Genomic DNA, 24038 nt, shown 5'->3' with positions numbered 1-24038 from the left:
TGAAACAAGGAAGGAAGCAGCTTTGGGTTGTTGAATAGTGTGTGTGTGTGTGTGTGTGTGTGTGTGTGTGTGTGTGTGTGTGTGATTCTGTTTGCATACAGACTCACCATTTTTAATTTTTATTCTGAGCAGAGTTCTCAAAAGCTGGATGTGGTCCAGGCCTCTTTCAACTCCTGAGAGGGCCTGCGCTCCACTGCTGTAAGCGAGCCTTTCCCTTTCATACAGCCTTTGCCCAAACCACTCTTGGGAAGTAAAGAGGGCTGGAGAGAAGCAGAGAAGGTGTTAATCCACTGCCTGCTTTAGACACACAGTGTCTCAGCTGGATCAAATCTGTAGCTTTCTGTGCCAGTCCTGGGGGATTCGGGGAGAGAATCAGAGGCAGAGAGAGCACTCCGGTCTCCTCCAGCCTGGAGGGGACACAAACCACAGGGGACAGCAGCCAGTGAGAAGAACCCAGAATTATTAATAAAACGTCTTTGTGTTCTTGGCGCCAGTGCAAAACTCTGCGGAGAGGGTTCTGTAGCCAAATTATCTGTGGATCTTTTTAATAAGCTCCCTAATTATCTCACCAACTGTCCCTCGCTCACTTTGTATAACTCCTTGCCCTGCTTTGCTATTTACCCACCTTTTGGGCTGTCAGTTTAGCTAATGATTCCTTTATTAAAAAACACAGCCATCTAGCTGGCTTAGCTGGTTATCTTTCTGAATGTTGCGTCCTGCTTTCTTTGTCTGCCCATCGCCAGCACGACACCATCAGAGCATGAGGAAGGGGAAAAAAGATGACCCTCTTTTATTTCCTTCATGCCCTGCTCTCCTTAATCAGATCTAACTGCCGCTCTCTGCACCTTCTCGGCTCAGCCTCTTCTGTCTTTCATTGTTCTTCTTTTTTACGTCCTACTGGTTTTCTTGCTTAATTCCTTTATTTTAAGCAACATCCACACACTAACATTTAAAGTCCATGGCTTTCTTCAAAGAATTCTAGGAACTGTAGTTTGTTAAGGGTGTTGGGAATGGTTGCTCTCTGTGGATAAACTACAGTTCCCAGGATTCTTTGGGGGAAGCCATGTGTGCTAAATGTGTGTGCCATTAAATGTGCTTAAAACGTATGGTGCGGATACTATCTTCCCCACAGTTTATCACCCCTCTTCTTTGTTTCCCACCCACACTACACCAGAGCCAGCGTGGTGTAGTGGTTAAGAGCGGTAGACTCGTAATCTGGGGAACCGGGTTCGTGTCTCCGCTCCTCCACATGCAGCTGCTGGGTGACTTTGGGTTAGTCACACTTCTTTGAAGTCTCTCAGCCCCACTCACCTCACGGAGTGTTTGTTGTGGGGGAGGAAGGGAAAAGGAGATAGTTAGCCACTTTGAGACTCCTTCGGGTAGTGAAAAGCGGGATATCAAATCTAAACTCTTCTTCTTCTTTTCAGTTATACCTTCTCCTCCCTTAAATGGTGTGTGTGATTTCTGTCCCTCTTTTTTTGCAATTTGGTAAATGCCTGGTTCAAAGGGACTCTTATTGAAAGGAAAAGAAATGGTGCTATGGGCATGTGCAGGTGTGATCCAGAGAGTCTGCCATTTACATTTGGCATGGAACAATAAACTGTAAGGGGAGCAGGGGTGGAAGGGGTGGATGGGAAGAAGCATGTCTGAGTCTCCCACTCTTCAACTCCCACTGTTGCCACTTCTAAGTACTGTAGCAGGAAGGCAGAGGGGTCATGTGATACTCTGCTTGAAAATAGGGAGAAGGAGGGAGGCGGATGTAGCATAAAAGGACACTAAACAGATGCTGTTCACAAACCACAGCTCAGCAACTTCAGAAACCAACCCAGCTTCATAGCCCAGAGTAGCAGTCAAGTCTGTGACTTTCAGGGCAGTTATATGGTAGGAAAGCCAGTGCACATACACACAAAAAAAACACTGTGAGGATTTGCTTTGAGTTCACCTGCTACTTCCTCAAAATAGTAGGACACCCAATGTCAGTGGGTCCTGGGGAAAGTGTCCTCTGATCTAGCCAATGGGCAGTGCTTAGAGTGCCAGGCCAGAAGAGGGGGGATTAAGGGGTGCCCAGCCCAGCCCAGCCTTCAGTGTTGGTGCTGACCTTTAAAGCCCTAAATGGCCTTGGCCCAGTATACCTGAAGGAGCGTCTCCACCCCCATCGTTCAGCCCGGACACTGAGGTCAAGCTCCAAGGGCCTTCTGGCCGTTCCCTCACTGCAAGAAGTGAGCTTACAGGGAACCAGGCAGAGGGCCTTCTTGGTAGTGGTGCCTGCCCTGTGGAACGCCCTCCCATCAGATATCAAGGAAATAAACAACTACCTGATTTTTAGAAGACACCTGAAGGCAGCCCTGTTTAGGGAAGTTTTTAATGTTTGATGTTTTATCGTGTTTTTAATATTCTGTCGGGAGCTGCCAGAGTGGCTGGGGAAACCCAGCCAGATGGGCGAGGTATAAATATATGATGGTGTGTGGGGGATGATGATGATGATGATTCAGCAGTGCCAAGGTTCCGGGGGCCCTGGCAGATGCTGAGTGCTGCCACTGACCCTGCTAAATAGAAACCCTCTTCTTGCAAGTCTTTCTTGTTTCTTCGGCTCCATCCACCAAAAGCCCAGCTCCAGCAATGCATTCTTAGTGGCATCTGACTAGGGAAGGAGGGAGGAGGAGTTTGGCCTGGCATATCTGTAGGGAAGCTCCTGAAATTAAGTGACAGATGGCCATGGTCTCAGATGTCTTCAGAGGGATCCTGTGGTCTTCCTACCCACAGGAATTGGGGTCAGATCTGTGACTGAGGCAAACATAGCATGAGGCAGCAGAGCACAGCAGCAGGAGCTGCAAGCTACAGGAGAAAGGACAGAACTATTTTGCACTGGCATCGCCAAGGCAAGACCCTCCTCAAACTGCTAATTTGCTGGATGCAATGCAAGTCTCCCTTGGAAGGCTACAAGCCTGGCTTGGAGTGGCATCTATTCCTTCCTTCCTGCTCTGCTTTTGGGGAAGTGGGCCAGAGACATCTAAGAGCAAAGCCCTGGCAACAGGCTCGTCCTCTCTCTGCGAATGAGATAGCTAGCCGTGTTCAGTTCTCTCCCTCTTTCTCTCCTGGCAATGGGCTCTGTACGTGATAATGATATATTAATTTACATTAATTATAGCATTAATACATCCTTAGGGCTTCTCAGGAGCAGCAGCTAATTACTCTGTCACACGGATGCTCTGGGATACGGTCCCTGCGTTAGGAAGCCTAGAATCAGGCAGAGCTTTTGTCGGGAGGGTTGAACCCAAAGGCAGAGGTGGCGGTCAGGGTGGGCTATAAAAAGGTCGCTCTGTCTCTCATACAGGTGTGTGAGTCAGGCTGTGATTACCACGTTCACTGCACCACAGGAAGCATCACAATAAAACAATGGCAGGGCGTTTGGAAACACCCACAAATCCTAGGCACACAAAGGCTCGCTCAGATAACTGAGCCTGCTGCAAAATATATGCAAAATACTATCCCCAATGGCCATCAGCTATGTTTTCGCAAATATACCCTGCCTGTTCTCTGTTCTCACTCCCAAGGTGAACATATATCTGATATTAGAATAACATGTGACCTCCTACCATCTCATCCCAGGAGTCTCACCCCACTTCGCCTCTCGCCTTGGTTCTGTACAATAGTATGGAGAGCCTTTGAAATCTATAGGGCCCCAATTGATTCCCATTGTAAGAATGCATTGCCTAGAGTTGCAGGTCTGGTGATAGTTCATAGAGAAGCATTCCAAGATACGAGGTATTCTGTAGCAGAAGAATCTGACATGAGGAGAGCAATTTGGTTTTGCAAAGCTATGATCCACTTGAATATGCAACAGTCTTTCAACATAAGATAAAGTCCTTAAACTCGTGGCTATGCTTACTATGCCTTTCATATGTAATCACGAGAAGCTTCTGCTCTGTCCTGTGCTTAGCAGAATGGAAACAAATTCTTCTGATGCCACCTTATTCTCTTGCTGTATCTACTTCACGATCTACAGAACAATCTGCCACACTGAGTTCCATGGGGTTTCCAAATAAGTGTGTAGTACTCTTAGTCTGCTGAACGCAGAGCCCCTTCACTTATTAGGACATTCAATACAGAATACTGTAGATAGGGGGATCTTGTGATGCCAAGATCGTATTGGTTTTTATTTTCTGACTACTGATTCTGAATTAAAACCAGATAGTGATACCCAAATTGATAATGACCAAAGCGCTTTACAAACATTGTCTCATCATCCTTACATCAAGCTATCTAGTGGACCCTTTCCTACGGTAATGCCTTCTCCGACCCAGGAAAGCTGCCATTAAAAATTTCCCAGAATGCCCCAGAATGCCAGGGCATTGCAGAAATATTTAAGCATCAGCTTCTCAGACCCAGCTACTCAGTGTGGCAGGCCGAAAGCAAGCACAAGAGAAGCCCTACTGGGGCCTCAGCAGCTGCCCAAGAATACCAGGTGCCAAGGCTTGGCTTGGAACTGGCAGAACAATATTGACTTGCCTTAGGGCCACTGATTAAGTTCATGGCCAAGCGAGTGGAAACCACTATGCTACCTTAATTCACTGAAAGGAAGCCACTTAATGACTTGATTCCTAGTTTCACAGTTGTATTTTATAGACTATAGACCCATAGACTTCTCAAGTAACCATCAATTTTCCAAGCCCTTTTATCCAGTGAGCCAATGCCTAGACCTGGCTTATTCCATTTGCACTCATTCTTTTTACCCCTAATACAAGGCCCCAGACACAACCCCCCCCCCATTCTAAGCACCACACTCTGCATTCCCACCAGCTCTCTCCTGTTTGCAAATGGTACCTGAATGGAAACATCACTGTAGGAGCCTCCGATAACCCCTGTGATAGCTGTAGGTACATCATCATGGATGGCGTAGGACCCATCAGGGCAGATGTGCTCAGAGCCGTCCACTCTGGTGAGGGAGGCACGCACAAAATCCAGAGATTGTTCTAGGGCATAGGTGTCCTTGGAACAGGTGTCTAGGATGTGAGCTCCCAGGGTGATGCCTGGCAGAAGCTGCTGGTTCTTGTTGATCTCATCTAGGGCAAAGAGCATAGCTTCAAGGCGCTGGATGCCACGGTGTTCATTGATCTTGCCACACTCCTCCGTAGGATTTCCTTTCTCATGGACTGGGAACAGGCCCCCAATAACCAGGTCACCTTCCAAGCTGATCTCCTTCTTGGCTGGCACATTGTATCCAGGGCTCTGGCTATGAATGCTGGTGTGGCACGCAACAGGATAGACCAGCAGAATCCAAAGGGTGGCAGAGGATGCCATTGCACTGCCTCAAGAGGGCAGCAAGCACCTTTCCAAGCCACAAGGAGACACCCCCCCCCCCTGGTCAGAGCAAAGGTGTCAGATGGCCTACCATTTGTTGTGGGCAGTTGTGTCTCTGAAACACCTTTATTTAATTCAACAGCAGTGTCCAATGGCCATCCTGCCGCAAGGAAACTCCAGCCTTAGGCGAATAAACAATTATATTGTGATGTCCAAATATAGCCAAACAGAAGCAATTGCTGCTGGGAGTTGTGCTTTTAATCAGCCCCTTTGGAGAAAGAAAGACACAACAACCTGTGGGAGACAGAGAAAGAGAGAGGAAAAAGAGGGGAGATAATTAGTTACAGCATGGAAAGGCCCGGTGGAGATATCCTTTAAGTTCTGGATCTTTAGTTTTATGGTGCCACAAATGTGGCACCACTGGGTACTATAAATATCATCACTTTTACAGGGGAATCCCTTAACTAGTCACTTCACAGCACATACTCAAGGTAGCTCCCTACTAAGAAAATGGTATTTGCTTAGGGTAGGCAGGCACCAGCTTTTCCACTGAGCACAGACAAGCCTCAGGAAATACGTTCCTCAGGCACAACTAGGTTTCCAAGCCATGAAAACAGTACTTGTTTCATTGTTCACACCGGCTGGCTACTAGTAAAAAATAGATACCTTATGTCCATTCATTCATTCATTTATTACAATTTCTCAAGAGTTACAAGGCTAACCAGGGAAACACTATAAACCAGGGGTCAGCAAACTTTTTCAGCAGGGGGCCGGTCCACTGTCCCTCAGCCCTTGTGGGGGCCCGGACTATTATTTGAAAAAATATATGAACAAATTCCTATGCCCCACAAATAACCCAGAGATGCATTTTAAATAAAAGCACACATTCCACTCATGTAAAAACTCCAGGCAGGCACCACAAATAATCCAGAGATGCATTTTAAATAAAAGGACACATTCTACTCATGTAAAAACACACTGATTCCCAGACCATCCGCGGGCCGCATTTAGAAGGCGATTGGGCCGGATCCAGCCCCCAGGCCTTAGTTTGGGGACCCCTGCTATAAACTATATTAGTTACAATAACAGACAAACAAAAACCCCACTTCTATACAGACTGTTCATTATTTTTATACATACCTGTACTATATATATATATACATATATATAGTGTAAAAGAACACTGCATTTTGAAAAGCATCTGCCTGTACACTAGTATCCCTTGGTTTAATGTAATTTGTTATCAGCATCCCTTATTTTGAAGAATTAATGCTAATTTCAAAGGAGTATTCCTTGCTTCAGAATAGAACACCAGGATGGAACACGGTGGGCAGACTAGAACGGGTTCACCAACATTTCCACCCCAAGATGGCTGCTGTGGGGGCATGTCTGCCACATCTAAAAGGGCAGAAGGAGAGGACTACAAAATGGTGCAGGCTTGCCTCCACATCAGTTGGGGGCGGGGGAAGGCACCTACATTAGCCACCAAAGCACTTTCATACAGAGACGCTCTCAGCACCTCTTCCCAATTCTGTCCTCCAGCAGATTGTGGACATATTTAAGGGGATGTGTTCAGTGCAGAGGAGGCTGAGCTTCTGCAAGCAGGAGCTGAGCAGCAGCAAAAGCAAGAGCAAACTGTCTCTCAAATATTGTGGATTTTTTAAGGTGATATTTACTGAGACCATTTGCAGGCACTGTCATGGGAGGTATTGGCCTCAACTGGGCGCCATGTTGGTGACCCCTGGCATCTTCACAGAACTGCAAAGGAAAACTTCAATTCTAGACTTAATTATATTTTGGGGACTATTCTCTTTTTAATGGATTAATGTGAATTCCTTCACTTGCTTCCAAATGTGGTAAAGGTAGCCCTGCTTTGTTTGGGAGTCGGAAGAAGGGATGACAGAAACGTTGAAGGGATGGAGTGGGGAAGGGACCTCATTTCCTGCTACATCAGAATGGTTGAAAATGTATGGCCAGTACCCCAAAATCTTTCCATCTTTGCCTCTCCTTTCTCTCTGCTGCTGACAGAATAATATTCTCCGTCCCATTTTTTTTAAACATTATATCCTCCTATTTCATTCCTCTAAGGAAATCCTTTACTCCCCATAAGAATATCAGAAAAACCCTGCTGGATCAGGCCAGTGCCCCTTCTAGTCTAGTATCCTGTCCCCACAGTTGCCAACCAAATGCCCCTGGGAAGCCTCTTAGATGAACCTGGGTGCAACAGCAGCACTCCCCCCCAAAGCTGTCAACCTTTCCCGTTTTGGGGGGAAATTCCCTTATTATAGTGTTGGGAAACAGCAGGGAGGGTTGACAGCTATGTATATAGCAGTGGGGAGCAGCAGGGAGGGTTGACAGCTATGCTCCCCTCCCCTCCTGTGACTCCCAGCAGCTGGTATTCAGAGGCACACGGGCTCCAACATGGCCCAAATAGTAAGTGCTTCAGAAAACAAGACTGCAGGCAGGCCAATGACCTGCAAACCATGACCAGTTTCTCTGGTATTGTGTTTAAAGTAGCTAAGTGGATAGCATTTTATGACATCTTGTAAGAATTAAATAAGCACAATTAAATAAGAATTAAGCACAACTCGACATAATATGCAATGTTTCTTTTTTAAAAACAAGAAGGGAAAATGTTTTATTTTGGGATGACTAAACATAGGCTGGACAACTGTTTCTTGGATGACTGGAATCTCTGCAGGCAACTAATCCCCCCCCTTTAACACTGATGAAGATATAAAACAAAGAGTTGAGGGGGGGGGGAATAGGCCAGGTGACATCTCTAGCCCCTTGCCGCATGCCAAGTTTTGCTTTTTAAAGTCTACAACCCTGCAGAGTACACCTTTGTTCCAGAATGTCCATTATTTCAGAAATCCACAGAACGAGTAGCGCAGCTTTGTACTGTTCTGTATTTTAAGACTGCAGATTTCTTCCCTGCACATTCTCTCTCTCCCCCCCCCCCCCCATTTAACATGAAGAAACTTCTGGCATAGAACTCCCCAGGATTCATTGTCACCATGGCAACCAGGAGATAGAGAGGCAGGGTGTGTACATGTGTGCAGGGCCAGATTTAACATTTAGCAGCTGTGGGTGACTTCCTAGGGCAATGCTGTTCAGTGGGTAGTGTTTTCTCTGCAAAATTTGCAAGTAGCAAATACACTGTGCTGGAGACAAGGGGAGGCATACTGAGAAAGAAAGAAAGAAAGAATGCCCCTTCCGCCCATAAGAAGGAGGGGGGGTTGCAGGCAGGTAACACGAGCCCTGCACGCGCACAGGGGATGGGTCATCCCCTGGCACTAATTGGTCGAGCCCTGGGCGCGGTGCCTGGGCAACCAGCCAACTGGCGCGGTGGCTTTGGGCGTGCCTGCTGCACTTAAGCAGGACGCTCCCAGGGCTCGACCTCTTCCTTTCCTTGCTCCCGGCAACCAGGAGATAGAGAGGCAGGGTGTGTACATGTGTGCAGGGCCAGATTTAACATTTAGCGGCTGTGGGTGACTTCCTAGGGCAATGCTGTTCAGTGGGTAGTGTTTTCTCTGCAAAATTTGCAAGTAGCAAATACACTGTGCTGGAGACAAGGGGAGGCATACTGAGAAAGAAAGAAAGAAAGAAAGAATCACCCCTCACCCCTTGAATTATTCTATACTCTTTTTGAGTGTGCATGAAAAAGGGAAGCTGTGAAAGAGGTTGTCATTTTGACTTTCCGCCTACAGTGCCCACTGTCAAAACATCTAATGCCAGGTAGGGGCGTGTATAAAACTTAGAATTCCCATAGGGAGAAGTCTGGCTGCCTTTTGGTCAAACCATCTCTTTTCTTTGTTCTTTGCACTATGAGCTGTGTCAAATGTGCCAAGTTTATCTGGCATGAGTGCCTCACAGCACCTCTTGGGGTTTGAACTCCAAGCCATTCTGGACCAAATTTCTCTTGCTTGCCAACACCATATATGCCTTGCCTGATGCTTTGCATGATTCTGTTGCTGGAGGAAATAAAGGTTGTTGTTTTTCCTTTGTTTTTTTAAAAGCTGGTTAAATTCACACCACGTCCTGCTCCCCCCCCCGGTTCATCAGTCTCCCCTTGTGACCAAACGCCTGCGGATGAGGGCAGACTGACAAGAAGGAAACACTAGCCAGGATTTGACATTCAAAAAACATAGCTGCTTCCCTCCACTTCTCTCCTTGCGTTTCTCTTCCCTTTTCTTCCCAAGCATAGTGCAAAATTTGAGGCTCAGAGCACAGCATCTTTAAAATGGGGGAGGGAGGGGGAGGACAAATTCCTAGGCAGAAACAGCAAGGGATAAACTGAAGTTATAATGATGACATACCCAGAAGTAAGGGTGTGAATTTCAAAGGATAGTTGTACAGTATTTTGGTCTGCGTATTGTGTCAGGAAGTGCAAATTAGGTAGTGGGCCAAACCAAATTAAAACAAATTGAAGTTAAATTAAAATCTGAACCGAACCAAAATTCTCTCCCATCTCCATCCTGAAGAGAGAGTGTCAACTTTAGCCTGTTCTTGAAAATCCTGATGGAACAAAAGACACTTGGCAACACTGAGAGCTCACCCCGTGATTTCTAGGCACAGGTCTGAGAGGTTTCTCTTTTGTCCTGCCGCTTTCCCTGGCAAAACCCACAGTCTACTGCTGAATCGGAGCAAATCAAATCAGAAACCGGGATGGCTTCTGTAAATCTGGGACTGTCCCTGGAAAACAGAGACACGGTTGAAGGGCCTGGATCTGTGCCTAGTAAGCATGGGGCAAAAGTTAAAAGTGCATGAGCCCTAATAGTTGGCCACGTAACAGTGATGTTGAAGTCATGCTATAGCTACAAGGCATAATAAAGTCATGTGCCTTAAGTCCAATGGTTTTCGACAGGAGTTATAAAGCTGCCCGAGATCAGTCACTGCTATTAGCCAGCTTATAGCACTTTAAACTTATTATCACGTTTTGTCTTGCGGTCCAAAGTGTTTATCATAATTGCAGTTGATTAAACATTTACAGCAGAAACTCACAGGGGGCAAGAACTGGTTCCTGGATTCCGTGTGGAAGAATTGAACAAATAAAGTTCCAATCCCAAGATGTACGAGGACCAAAGAAGCATTTCAAATATTTCCCTTCCTGTTGTTCAGGGAGGCTGGTTTCAGCCTTTGAGCTCACTGCATGAGTTGTAAATAGTGTGGAATGTTTCTGTATGTTTTCATTGTTGCTTTAATCATTAGTCAATCAGACTCTCAGATATTCAAAAGCCAATTCTGCTCCAGTTAGTTTTACAATGCTGTCACCCCAGCAATTATTTTTAAACAGATAATAACATGTTCAGAAGTTGTGGATAAGAGCTGGTAGAAAGCTCCTTTGAAAAATAGGCATTGTTTAGTGAAATGATCCTCAAAGCATGATGTAGGCTTCCCTAATTCAGCTGGATAAACAATTATGCTAAATACCCTCTTGGCTCCCTAGCAAGGCAAGGATTGTGATAGATTGTGCAGGCCACATCTAGTTCTCTCTGTGTACAGTATATGGCTGTGTATGAAAAGGGCCATTAGGAACCCACTTGTGAAATTGATCTGAGAATGCCTATGACCGTTTAGTTGTTTAATACCATCAAAGACCCAGGGCCATTGCGTTGTCTAATACCATCAAAGACTTAGGGCCATTTAGTTGTTTATTACTATCAAAGACTTATGACCATTTAGTTGTTTAATACCATCAAAGACTTAGGATAACACATGCTGTATATGAGAATAATTATGGGTCTAAGAGAGGTGCTCGAAAAAAATAATGGTTGTGCAGAGTTTGATGTATTTTAATTTATTTTGTGGTGTCCTCTTCAGTGGGCACTTGATTTTTGTGTTGTTAATGACATCTCTTTCCTAATATATAAAGCTCAGAAATTATTGAGTCCCAGTCAAATGGTAGACTTTCTTGCTGCATAGTTACTTGAAGGTTTCCAAGTAATTGCCCTTTAAAAAAACCACCAAAGGCCAAAACAGGGCTCAAGAAAAATCTTAATCCACAGTCTATAATCTAGGTAGATGTTGTGCTTCCTCATCCCATATATATGTGTGGCGTGGACTAAGTCAACCATGATTGCTTCCCATATTCCCGAGCTATACCATAGCAGCTGAGTCTTGCCTCAGATTGAGCCTTGAGACTATGCCATCAAAATGGCATTATGGACATTTTCGCCTCACAAAAAAATTAAATAAGGAAGATATGCAAATTTAGGGAAATTGATTATTCATATTCGTGTCAGACCTATAGCGGTTGAAAAACACCAAATCTGCCCTTCATATCCCTGTACTAAACTTTAAATGCCATGATTTTTTAAAATTATTTTTTAAAATGCAAACACAAGACATTTACCCTCAGGCTAAAGCTAAAAAGCTCTGAAGCACCTGTTTAACAAGGACAGGCCAGGTGTGTGCTGGGAAGTTTAAATAACTGCTGTCACCCTCTTCTCAAAGCACTAGCTGATAGCCTGCAATTAAAAATGTCAATTTATATGTTACAAGCATTGTAGAACAATTCCCAGCTTGAACCAAATCAGTGTTAATGTTTCCACAATTGCAGTTTCCAGCTACTGGAAAGTAAAATTGCACTGTGTAAAAATAACATGGTCCAACCTACCATGTAAGTAACCATCTACTTGTGTGTCTATTTGCCTGATTTGTGAGCGTAGCAAAGGAAAGGTTGTTTGTGTCCTGGAAGAGACATTACTTAAACTCTCTCTCTCTCTCTCTCTCTCTCTCTCTCTCTCGATGTGGGTGTAGGAAAGAGGTCAAATTGAAAAAAGCTGGACTTGGAAGGCCAGATTCCTTGCCAAGCAGATGTCGAGAAGCCAGGCATGCTATAATTATTTTTCCACCGAAAAATGTCAATTTCACACGAATTCAAACCATGAATTTCACTTCAGTTATTAGCATAAAAAGATGGGAAATTGTTCCTGTGGTTCTGGGGATATATCTGTTTTTAAACCTTCAGCATGAGGAAGGACCATAGCTCAGTGGTAGAAGACCTGCTTTGCATACAAAAGCTTTTGGGTTCAATCCCTGCCATTCCCAGGTGAGGCTGGGAGTGGCCTCTCTCAGAAACCCTGGAGAGCTACGGCCAGTCAATGTAGACAATACTGAGCTGGATGGACCAATGGTCTGACTTGACATAAGGCAGACCCTATGTTCCATACCTCCCAAGTGCCCCAGAAAAAAGGGTCATCCAATATTTTCATGCAATATTATAGCGGCCATTTTGGATGCTGTGATCTCACGCTGTGCTCTCATGCCATGATCTTGTGCGGCACCCAAAAACACACACATTTTGGGGCACCGCATAAGCTCTCACCCTGAAAAATATGCTTTTGGGGTTGAGAGTGCAGCCTGTTCTAAATCTTCAGTGTTGGCTGAGCCATCAAAAGCATTGTTTCCCAGACAGGCCCGACCTATCAAGAGTCTGTTGCTTATTAAACAAACACAAGATACAGGTCTAAAGCCTTCCTGTGTTTCCCCAAGACATGTTTTGGGGAATCATTCCAGGGAGTGAGCCAGAAAGGTAATGTGGGAAGCAAAGAGTCCACTGAAGAACTCAGCAAAGAAGAAGAAAAATGAAGAGCAAGTAGTTGTCGGGAAAGAGGAGGAGGAGGCAGAAGAGAGAAGAATTCTTTGCCAGCCTCTTGGCTGCCCTCCATGGTGTTGCATCCACAGATTTCCCTACACTGCTTGGTTTTGAACCAAGACTGACAAGCTTATCAGGCCTTGTCACACGACATCTTTCACTTTCCTAATGCCTCACCAAGGCACCATGGACAGATTGGCTCCCTCCCACCTGCTGCCAGTTTGCCTTTCACAGCGTTGACTGATCCTGCCGCTGGAGAAATAAGGCTGGGGTGGGTGGGAAGCCTGACTATTGAAAATGATGTTTCCTTGGACCTTCTCAGATTTCACTCTGCGTGGGGGACCAAGCAGCGGACCTAAAACTGATTACATGGGAGGCGGTGCCAATTCCAGCTTGAAATGGCAACTGCTCTATCACTGTATACCAGGAAGGAGTTGTTTTTCTCGTTTTCCCTTTCATCTCTCTCTCTGCCCGTTCCTCTTTGCTCGCTGAGGTCAATCTTCACAATGAAACTTTTTTTGCGAAAGCTTCAGAACTGAGATTGTTATTTGGCCAACTGCCATTGTGCCCGGTGGCCCTGCAGGTTTCAAAAGGAGAAGTGGCCCTGCAGCTTGCCCGGAGCCAGCAGCTGCTGAAGCTTGGTGCCTGTTGCAATTGTTTTGTTCCTTCCTGGATGGATTGAGGGCGCAAAGGTGTTGCGGGGCTCTTGAGCTTTTTTTATTTACTAAACTACATGCACACAATGAGCAGTGGGCTGATTCCTTTCTTTGGGAAAGGTGCAGGGATGAGAAACAGAGAGATTGGATGCAGCACACATTTAAAGGTGAGTCTACCCAGTTTGCAATATGCAAATCGAAACACAGCCACCCTACCAAATTTGCATAAAGTGTGCATTGAAATGCATATATTTGTGAAAATAACATAAATGTATTATATTAGGGGAAATACAAATATGCTTTGGAAAATATATAAAGCAAAGTTGCCTTCAAAAATGTGCATATTGAGATATTCACGGGGAAATGTTGAATTTTCATGGCAACTTTTTTTTTTGGGGGGGGGAATGAAACCGATGTGGAAATGTGGAGAACTTAATTTAAAAATTAGAAACTGAGAGAAACCTGAATTGACATATTCACCCATCCCTGGAAAAGTGTCAGTCTGGGAACTGCTGGAGTTTCAGATAACCTGCTTTTTCACCAATTCCCTAAGGCAGGGGTCAGCAAGGTTTACTGGGCTGGTTCATTCCAGTGGAGATCACTCTGTGGGCTGCATTGTGTGTAGCGCGCACACCCGCGATTTCCAGCGTCTGCGCAGATGTGATTTCTGGCGCCGCAGAAGCGAGTCCTGCGCCACGCATGGGGACTTGCTCAGCAGGCGGCTCGGTTCGGGGGGGTGGCTTGTGGACCAGTTAAATGACCCCCGTGGGCTGCTTGTGGCCCATGGGCCTTAGGTTGCCTACCCCTGCCCTAAGGTAAGGCAATTGTCAGCAGAAAGTGATCTCATAACAGTGGTGCTCATCACAATAGTTTTATTTCTTTACAAAACATGTAAGTTGCATTGCAGCTCAAGCTACCAGTATGGTGGAAATACAACAAGGCACCATCATTATCTCCCCCTATTAGCAGGAATAAGATTATAAAAAATACCAAAAGCTATACAAAGCCATGCCCTAGGGCAGCTCAAAAGGGCCAATTCCCCCAAAGCACTGCAGAACGGAATTATTTTCACCAGACCACAGTGTCATTATGGGTATAGTGTGGTATAGAAATTAAACAAACAAACAAAATAATAAATGAACAACCTACAGAAAAGCTCCAGAGCAATGAGGGAGATGGCCCTGTTGCAAACCAGTCTGGCTGTATTGATTTAGGTACTTATGACCCACTTTTCAAAGCTTTCAAAGATTTTTAAAGCAATTAAAATATCAATTAGCAAGCCAAACAATCCTTACTCTCTTCCAGTTCTATGGCTAAGATTCGAGTAGATGAACAAATATGCTAGAGAAGTTTAGGAGATAGAGGGAGGGTCCTTCCTGGTTCAAAAAGAAAAGAAAAGAGCAACTTGACAAAAAAAACATCTTCCATATAAAATGTAACCTGAAGCATAGCTGATCATAAACTTCAGGTTTTTTCACATGGGTAGAAGTATTGGTAGTTATGAAAAGAGAATTCCTGGATCCAAGTTTGGGGGCAAGTACTCTTTGGTGAGAGAACCCCAGCAGAGAGTTAAAATCACAACACATGCAGCAAAGTATAGTGTGGAAATATAGGTTGTAAGACCTTTAGAATATGTCCTTGTGAGTTCCTTCTAAAGTCCCCTCTGCCCCTAGCATAGAAAAAGACTAAAAGTTAAAAATAGTTTACTTACAAACTCTCCAAAGGTCAGGTTCATGTGCTTTTCCATACATCAGTCAGAAAACACAGATAATGCAACTCAGCTTAGTTACAGTGGTGGAAGTTCTGGTATAGGAGCACACCAATGGCTTGTAAGAGCCATGTGGTCTGAGTTGCAGCAACCAACTCAAAACCTCATCATATTCTTACCTTCTTGGGTAGACTGAAGGAACAAAGTCTTGATTACCTAGACCCTCCCAAGGTGATCTAAGCCTAGCAGGGCAGCTTACTCTGTGGTATTAACCCTTTCATGCATCAATTAGACTTAAGTATATTGGTTATATGAATCTGGTTATCCCACACCTCTGAGATAGCCAAGACATAAAAGTGCTCTTAAAGGTATCTTGAATGGGGCTCAGAAACATTGTTCAGCATTTATTTTTCTGCTAATAGCTGATGAGGGTACATTCAGAGGCATTTTGCCTTCACACATCCTATAAACAAGCGAAATAGCATTAAGCCTCCATGCAAGCAGTTGCATACACTGATCAGGCATGTATGTCTTTCACTGTGTCCATTATACCATGGCTCCCTTATGTGCAGGGATACTGCAGCTGCACACAAACACACACAGTAATAATATGCAATAATTTAAATGCCCGTCTATTTTCCACCCTGTTTTCTCTAGAAGTGCTGCACCACCTCTCTCAGTTGATCTCTCTCATGCTGGCCTTAAGTAGTTAGTTTTCTCCAGGTGTCTTAGTTTTGATTTATATTTTCTTTTTCTGACTGTTATTGTCTTTATTGCTGAGAGCCATTGCCCTCTAGGAGGTGGAATAATATTTTAAATCAATGACAAATAAATGAGCATATGAAGTGGCACTCCACATTTGAGAAAACTATTCTTTTTCACATTTGAAATCTCTATACTATAACAGAAGCCATAATTCTAACGTTACATGAGCCAAACTTCTGCTCATGCAAGGGGATTTTTGCTTCCTCTTCTCTGGCCTGCAGCCCGTCCCGCACCCCCTCCAGAATCTACTTCAGAGGGTCTCCCTATCCTGTTGCAGCATATTTTGAGGGGGTGCAGTGGAAGGATGCAACGGGAGGAGAGGAGGAAGAAGTCCTGTTGCATAAGCGGAAGTCTGTTGTCCATGCACAAGGGCAGAGCTGGATTCAGCCATATGTGAAGATGATATAAAGGTAGATTCCACCCTATATGGAGGTGATTCAGAGTCCACTCCTCTTTGGGAGGCAATGTGAGTCTTTCCTTTGCAATGCTGGTATTATAGTCAAGATAAAGGTTGTGCTGGACGTTTTCATTCAAACTATTTTATGTGATTGCATTTATTCTGAGCTCACAGGAAAAAAAAAGCCTGACATAATGGAATAATAGGTTTGACTCATTTTTTGTACATTAAAAAAATAGTGGATTCATTGCTTACAAAGAGTAAGTAATGTATGTGTGTATTTACCCATTCATGTATTAGATCGGTATGCAGGAAGAGATGTGCCTCTAGACTTCTGTGCCTCTGTTTGTCATCTCATGGCCTTGCCTGAACAAGATGCATAGGCTTGCGCACTTCTTACTGCCTATGAGATTGAACTGTTTTGTTTCTTTGTTGCTAATGGGATCAGTCGAAGAAAATGGTATAATAATTGTTTAATTCTATAATTAAATCCCCATTAAGAGGAAAGCACTTCTGTTTATAGTGCTGGCATGATTACAATAATGATCAGCATCAATTTGCCTGACCCTTTGGCAGGAATAAGAACAAAGAAGCAGCCGGGCCTGGAGGAAGGAACGCAAAGGAAGCTAAATGGGGAGGGAGAGACTCGTAGAGCAGGGGACACGTTTGCTTGCTTCTCCCTTCTCACAGTGTCTTCTAGTCAATTTCACACCAAGGCACCATGTTGTAGCGCTTGGGTGGCGCGGCCAATGAATAAAGTGTAGCTCCCTCATTGCAAAATGAGATGAAATGGAATTCAGGCTCAGTGGCTTCTGCTTGGAGCAGACCTGAAAACTGAAAATGCACAGCAAGATCACCAGGCTGCTTGGCAAAGCATAATGTGCATCTCTGGGTTTGACAGACAGCGTTTCAGGTGCTGAGAATAGAAGTCCCGATCTGGTAGGTTCTCTTGGAGGCAGAAGAAGCAGATGTTGCTCCAACAGCAAGTCACGCCGCAGGAGAGCATAGGAAGCTGAGTCATGCCAATGGCCCACCATCCATCTAGCCTGACTGACAGCAATTTCCCAGCTTCTCAGCCGGGGGTCTTTCCCCAGCCTTGCTGCTGCCCGAGATGATTCTATCTGGAAATGCTAGGGATTCAACCAAGAACATAATGCTGGTAAGGTATGCGCTTTGTCACTCAGTTGTTTTTTAAAAAAATGTATTTTTATTAAAGATTTCTTGGTTTACAAAAGTATGTGCAATGTCTCTTTTTTCAAGTTACATTTTCTACAGGTCGGTTTCATTTGTTGAGACATTAGTGTTACATTAGGAAGAAAGGGAGGATGTGGAGGGGGCCATGGTGGGTGGGGTTGGGTGGCAATGTTTTTATTTTACTTAATGTATGTGTGGGGGTTTTGTGTCAGTGTCGTTTGTGCAGGTTCTCTTCGCTGTTCGCTTGTGTTCCTTTAGTGGTGAGAGAAGTTGGGGTTGGCCTAGGGTGTGGTTGCTTGCTTGTGATTGGCTGTGGTGGACTTTGTCTCAGTTTTAAGCCCGAAGATGGCTACATGACATCATACTTGTGAGATGTGTGTGTGTGTCGGTGTTGTTATGAACAGAGACTCCATGTAGCCGAATTGCAAGTGGAGACTGTTTGTAGTGGGAGCAGGATGAAGGCAAAATTCAGAATAGCTCACATATGTTATACCCTTAACTGTCCATACCCTCCAACACTTCTCTGGTGAAAATAGGGACGTCCTATTCTATTATTATTATTATTATTATTATTATTATTATTATTATTATTATTATTATTGCTATCATTTTACTACTTATCTCCCCACTCATCTGACTGGGTTGGCCAAGCCACTCTGGGCTGCTTCCAACGTGACATAATAAAACATTAAACATAAAAAACGTTCCCTATACAGGGTTGCCTTCAGATGGTGTGGGGGTCGGAAAACTTCCTACCCTCCAACATTTCTCCGATGAAAATAGGGATGTCCTAAGGAAAAGCAGGGGACGACAGGGGACGACAGGGGATGAGATGGTTGGACAGTGTTCTCGAAGCTACCAACATGAGTTTGGCCAAACTACGAGAGGCAGTGAAGGATAGGTGTGCCTGGCGTGCTCTGGTCCATGGAGTCACGAAGAGTCAGACACGACTGAACGACTGAACAACAACAACAAAGGAAAAGCAGGACATTCCGTGGTCAAATTAGAAACCGGGACAGCTTCTTTAAATCCAGGACTGTCCCTGGAAAATAGGGACACTTGGAGGGTCTGACTGTCACAAGTGGGGAGAGTTGCAGCTGTTGCTCTGTTTGTGGGCTTCCCACAGGTACCAAGCTGGCCAGTGTAAGAAGAGGAGGCTGGGCTAGATGGACCACTGATCTAACCCAAGAGGGCTTTTCTCATGTTCTTATGTGTTCTTCGTCCACCCCAGCACCCACATGCTAGTACATCCCTACATGTGTGAAATATGTTGGCAGCAGGATCCAAATTGAATTTAAACTGAAAGGCATCAATGCAAGATAGATGTGTCTCCCTGCTATAGAATGCAAGCTGTACCACTGGCAAAACTCCCTCTGTGCACCAGGTTCAGCTACAGGTCTATAAAATCAGCTCACTTGAGGCCCGCATCTGTGACTTCTATTTACTGCACACAACGGCCCTCAAATGAAGAAATGTATCATCATCCCACCCCACACATACATGTACAGCATGGGGCGGGAAAACAGCTTTTTCTGCAATTGCACTGTGTGTAAGCAGATTAAAAACAACAACAACAAATGAATGTAGCATGTGGTCATAACAAATTGGCTGAGAAAAATCTGGGAGATAGCATTAATGACAAAATGAACATACAAAGAGAAAGCTTTAAATAATAACCAACAGGACAAATTCATTGGGAAAGGGGCTTTTTCCTTCTAACTTTGGAATGATAATAAAACCAGATAATATTTCTCCATAGACCTCTTTCTCCTTAATATAGCAGTTTATTCTTATGCAGATTTCTTCCCTCCATTTCCTTCAGTTTTCTCAACCCTCCTGTTTTCTCTTCCTGTTTTTCTTTTTCCACATTTTATTCCTCTTTTTTATTTCTATTATATAAGCAAATTATAAACATGCAATGATGAAACAAATCATGTCACCTGAATTTACTATTATGCAGAAAGCAAAGGTTGCTTCTGAGCAACTTTTTGTGAAGGGGAGGAATTTAAAACAATATCAAAGCCCAAGTATTTAGGAAGATCTGGGATGCTTGATGAGAAGGGATTCATAAATGAAATAACATCAACAAAGGAAAAGCTAAAGGACCCCTGGACGGTTAAGTCCAGTCAAAGGCAAGTATGGAATGCGACGCTCATCTCGCTTCAGGCCGAGGGAGCCGGCATTTGTCCACAGACAACTTTCTGGGTCACATGGCCATCATGACTAAACTGCTTCCGCCGCAGCAGCGCCTATTTATCTACTTGCGCTGGCATGCTTCCAAACTGCTAAGTTGGCAGGAGCTGGGACAGAGCAACAGGAGCTCACCCCATTGCATGGATTCAAACCGCCAACCTTCTGATCAGCAAGCCCAAGAGGCTCAGTGGTTTAGACCAAAGCCCCACCCTAACAACAACTTGCTAAAAGCACCAATGAGAAAGGAGACCCTACTGTTCAACAGGGAGCCACATTCCATTCTGTCTCTTTGTCAATGCAACTATAAACATGTTTTCCATATTCACACATTACATTTTTAGTTGTGCACTTTAATTTTATAATGTGTGAAGCATCCCACAAAAAATGCAATTTGTGGGCAGAATGCAAATGCATAGTGCCAATGCCAAGTAAATCACCGTGAGCTCTTTTACATGAGACAAGTTATGCATTCTACTCCCAGTTAATTAATTCTTTGTTTCAAACATAATTATTTCAGAATAGCAAAAGTATGAGGACTCTGGTGGGGTGCTTTTTTTAACCGTCTTTTTTCCCATAGCTAATAAAGCATTATTTTGTTCCTTGCCATTTCTTTCTCCTCCACCAGTCCCACGGGGACCCCCAGATTATGTATTGATTCCTTTTAAAAAATTTAAACACAATTTTCTCCCAAATTAAATGATATCAAATTATACATACTGCACACTGTCTCTGTACAAATGAATGTGGGGGCTGGGGAATCAAAGCCTTTTGCAACATAACTCCCGTTCTCTTTTTTTTGTAATAAAGTCTCCGTAGAGATTAATTGTCTCTTCCAGACAAAGGAAATGTTTTGTTGTTCATTTAAAGGCTCCTTTGAAACAAAGTAAAGATTTCCTTTCAAAAAGCTGTGTTGTTTTTCTGTCTCCCTATAGAATAAATGCAATGGATTTTTTTCCAAGCTCGCATTATCACATGTAGGGTTTCTAGTCCTCATTAGCATAAGCAGTAAAGACAGACAGCTGCAGGAAATGGGGATGAAAAGAAGAGAGATTCCACTCTGTCCCTTTGAACAACGCTTGCACAAAAACTCATCTTTGAGCAAGGCTGAGTTTACCTTCCTCAGATATACTGTAACTGGTATTGACCCCTGTATAATTAACATAAGGACTGCCTGGCCAGAATCAACCTCTCCTTCTTTTGCATCTCATAAGGAGAATGGCCTCCCTTTATTGTTAGGAAACTCTAGGCAGAATCCACCAGGGAAAGGGATTCTCTTGTCCAAGCCCAACTTGGACAGCTTTTACTTGCTCCCATGCCTTTCAATGGGACTTGCACAGGAGAACGGTGTGTTGTTCCTAGAACAGAATTGGCCCTTTATCTAGCAGTTATTGCAATACAATGCAAAAAAAGGGCTCACAAATCAGTTCTGGAGGGTGATATGAAAACAAATCTGTTTCCCAGTCATTTGAGTATCTTGCTAGAAACATGACCTACTGCTTGGGTGGTAAGATCCTCAGATAAATGTATTTCCCTGTAAGGTAGGAGTGGGTGGGGAATCTTATCCAGTCCAAAGATTACATTCCCTTCTGGACAACCTTCACAGGAGTGGGGGTGGCACAGATCAGTGGTGAGAAGGGACAAGAGGCGAACATGGGTGGAACAATCACCATAAATTTATCTTTGTGCATTACGCTAGCTTCTAGACACATTTGCACACTCCTCTATTCTGGCAGACAAGAGGTTTTACTAGAGCTCCCAGGTGCAAAGAGGCCGCTGAATGATGTCACAATGGGAGGCACCCAACCTGAGTGCTGTCTCTTTAAATTCCTTGCACTCTGCCTCAGGGAGTAGTAAAGGCTGAGTTAAAGACAACATAGGGAGCCAGTGTGATGCAGCAGTTTGAGTGGTGGACTACAGTCGTGGAAACCTGGATTCAAATGCGCTCTCAGCTGTGAGGCCCACTGACCTACCTCACAAGGTTGCTGCAAAGGATAAAAAATGAGGGAGGGCAAGAATCATGCATGCCATTTCCAGCTTTTTGAAGAAAAGGTTGGATATTGTCAGGAGCCAGAGTCAGGGGCAGGTCAGCAATAAAACACCCGGTGTCCATGAAGTTAAATCTTTATTCAAAGGAACAAAACAGCGCAGGCCTAGTGATCACAGCAGCTCTTCCCAGTAGGTCTTGCCCCAATGAGACAGTTGCGAGAACTGAAGGCCCCACCTTTCCACCACTCTCTAAGGCTCCTCCCCCAGTTCCTTCCCCAGCAGCCTAAGGTTCTGCCTTATTGTCCCTTGTTGCTCAGTCCTCTTCATGTTCTGGGAGACCAGGGGTGTGTGGAGCTGGTCACAGCAGGAGGGGGAGACCTCTTGGGTTCTTCAGCAGCCTGTCTCAACTCTGCCTCTTGGCCAACCTCCTCTCCAGCCTCTGCTGCAGCCTCAGAGTCTCACTAAACCCTGTTACCTCTTCAACTTCCAACATCTCCTCTTCCCAGTCTGCTGCTCCTTCTCCCTCGGACCACTCGTTGTCATTCCACCACCAACCCCCTGGCTCTGAGCCTTCTTCCCCTGGTGGTTCCCTTGGGGTTTCCCCAGCTGGTGCTTCCCACAACTCCTCTGCATCCAGCCAGTCTGTGACAGATAGAATCATAATTCCTCAATAGAAAAGGAAATAAGGTAGACCATCCTGTTGCTGATGGAAGTGAATAAAGAAGGGCAGATTGCCTGGGGTGGGGTGAGGTGTGCGAGGGAAGCTCTCCAACTGGGCGTAATGGAAACCTGTGACACTACAGCAGATGAGTCACAGAGACAGGTAATGAAAGCAATAGCCTTGTCAGCCTTGCAGGCTTCGGGGCTTTAAGTTACAAGCATGATCCGATCTTCACTTTCAAGTCATGGGACTTTCTGACATCAGTCTCTGAATCTTACTGGATTTCTGCAACTTCTATTATTACCTATGAAAAATACAAATGTACCAAGAAGTGGATAAGAGACAAGGCGATGAAAACTCCTGTACAAAGGAATCCTGACCTCTCTTCTCTGTGGCAAAGCTACCTAATTACAACCCCCCACCCCCATGTGCTTCTCTGACTGTCACAATGTCATGGTGAAGAGCTCTTGTTAAACTTGCTGCTCTTGGCCTAGTTTGCGTAATTTTGCTGTTGTGTACAACATATAGATGGGCTTCTTCTCCTTGCCTCCCTGCAGCATGTTGCATTCATTTGCCAGATCAACATTTTCCAAATAAAAGGGACATTGTGGCACTGTGCAGTACTTGTTCTCCAGAGACTGTAAGCTGCTCTGGGAACTTCCTTAGCTGGAGTGGTGTAAATAGTAAATAAACAAAACACTGTATAAACCAGGCCCAACATGCAGCCTGAGAGCCATACACAGCCCGTGAGACCTTTTTGGGTGGCCCTTGGCAACATTTGATGCCCCCAGCCTTCAAGCTGCCTTCCCAAAGCCGGGGCCAGGGAGTGAGGTGCTGGACTTTGGGAAGGAGGTGTGAGGACTCTAGCAGAGTCCTAGAGTCCTCCAGTATCCTTCCCGAAGCCTAGTCAGCACTTGCCTGTCTTTGGGAAGGAGGTGTGAGGGCTCTAGGGCTCTGCCAGAGCCTCAAGCCTCCTTCCCAAAGCCTGATGCCTTGTTTAGCCAGCGTTGGGAAGGTAGCTGAGGCCAGGGGGAAGGCATCAAAATTTGGCCTTGCTGCCCTCCACCCTGTGACAAGGCTGTGTGCGGCCTGCGAATTCTGCGTCAAAGTACGCTTGTGGCCCATTTGGTATGAAAAGTTGGACCACCTTGATATAAACATTCAGTGCAACGGTTGCATCTTTTAAATCCCCTTTAACTTATGACTGTGTTGGCACCCTAAGGTGGTAAGAATGAGTCACGTACACATTCATTTTAGTGGTTCTAACGTGTCTTCACACCGTTTCTCTTTCTCTCAAAGAAAGAAGCCCACTCTAGATACTGGAGCAGGAAGATGCTACTTGGAGAGCCTTCCTGCCAATCACATTTCAAGGGTAATCACATTTATCTGAGCAAAAGCTTCTTCTTTGATAACATGTCTGCCTTCATCTCTACAGAACATAATCAAGAGATGCTGCACCTAAGACAGCAGAGATGCAAAGGAAGCTACAAGGAACAGGGGAAAGGATAACAACACCACAGAATGTCAATACCTGGAAGAGAAATAGATGAGGGGGAGGGGTGAAAAGTGACAGGCGC

At 44.8% G+C, this 24038-nt stretch overlaps 1 protein-coding gene across 1 annotated transcript in view; it reads right to left on the bottom strand.

Annotated features, from left to right (window-relative positions):
• The window catches only part of GRM2 (glutamate metabotropic receptor 2), an 88783-nt gene that overhangs the window by 40336 nt on the left and 24409 nt on the right, over positions 1 to 24038 (bottom strand). The window contains exon 2 of the mRNA XM_033140646.1: positions 4825 to 5595. Within this exon, the coding sequence (XP_032996537.1) occupies positions 4825 to 5301 (477 nt within the window). The 5' untranslated portion in view covers positions 5302 to 5595. The remainder of the gene's footprint in view (positions 1 to 4824; positions 5596 to 24038) is intronic.

The sequence above is a fragment of the Lacerta agilis genome, chromosome 2 (assembly GCF_009819535.1).
Source record: "Lacerta agilis isolate rLacAgi1 chromosome 2, rLacAgi1.pri, whole genome shotgun sequence".
Classification (NCBI taxonomy): domain Eukaryota; kingdom Metazoa; phylum Chordata; class Lepidosauria; order Squamata; family Lacertidae; genus Lacerta; species Lacerta agilis.
This window is presented reverse-complemented; position numbering and strand designations above follow the sequence as displayed.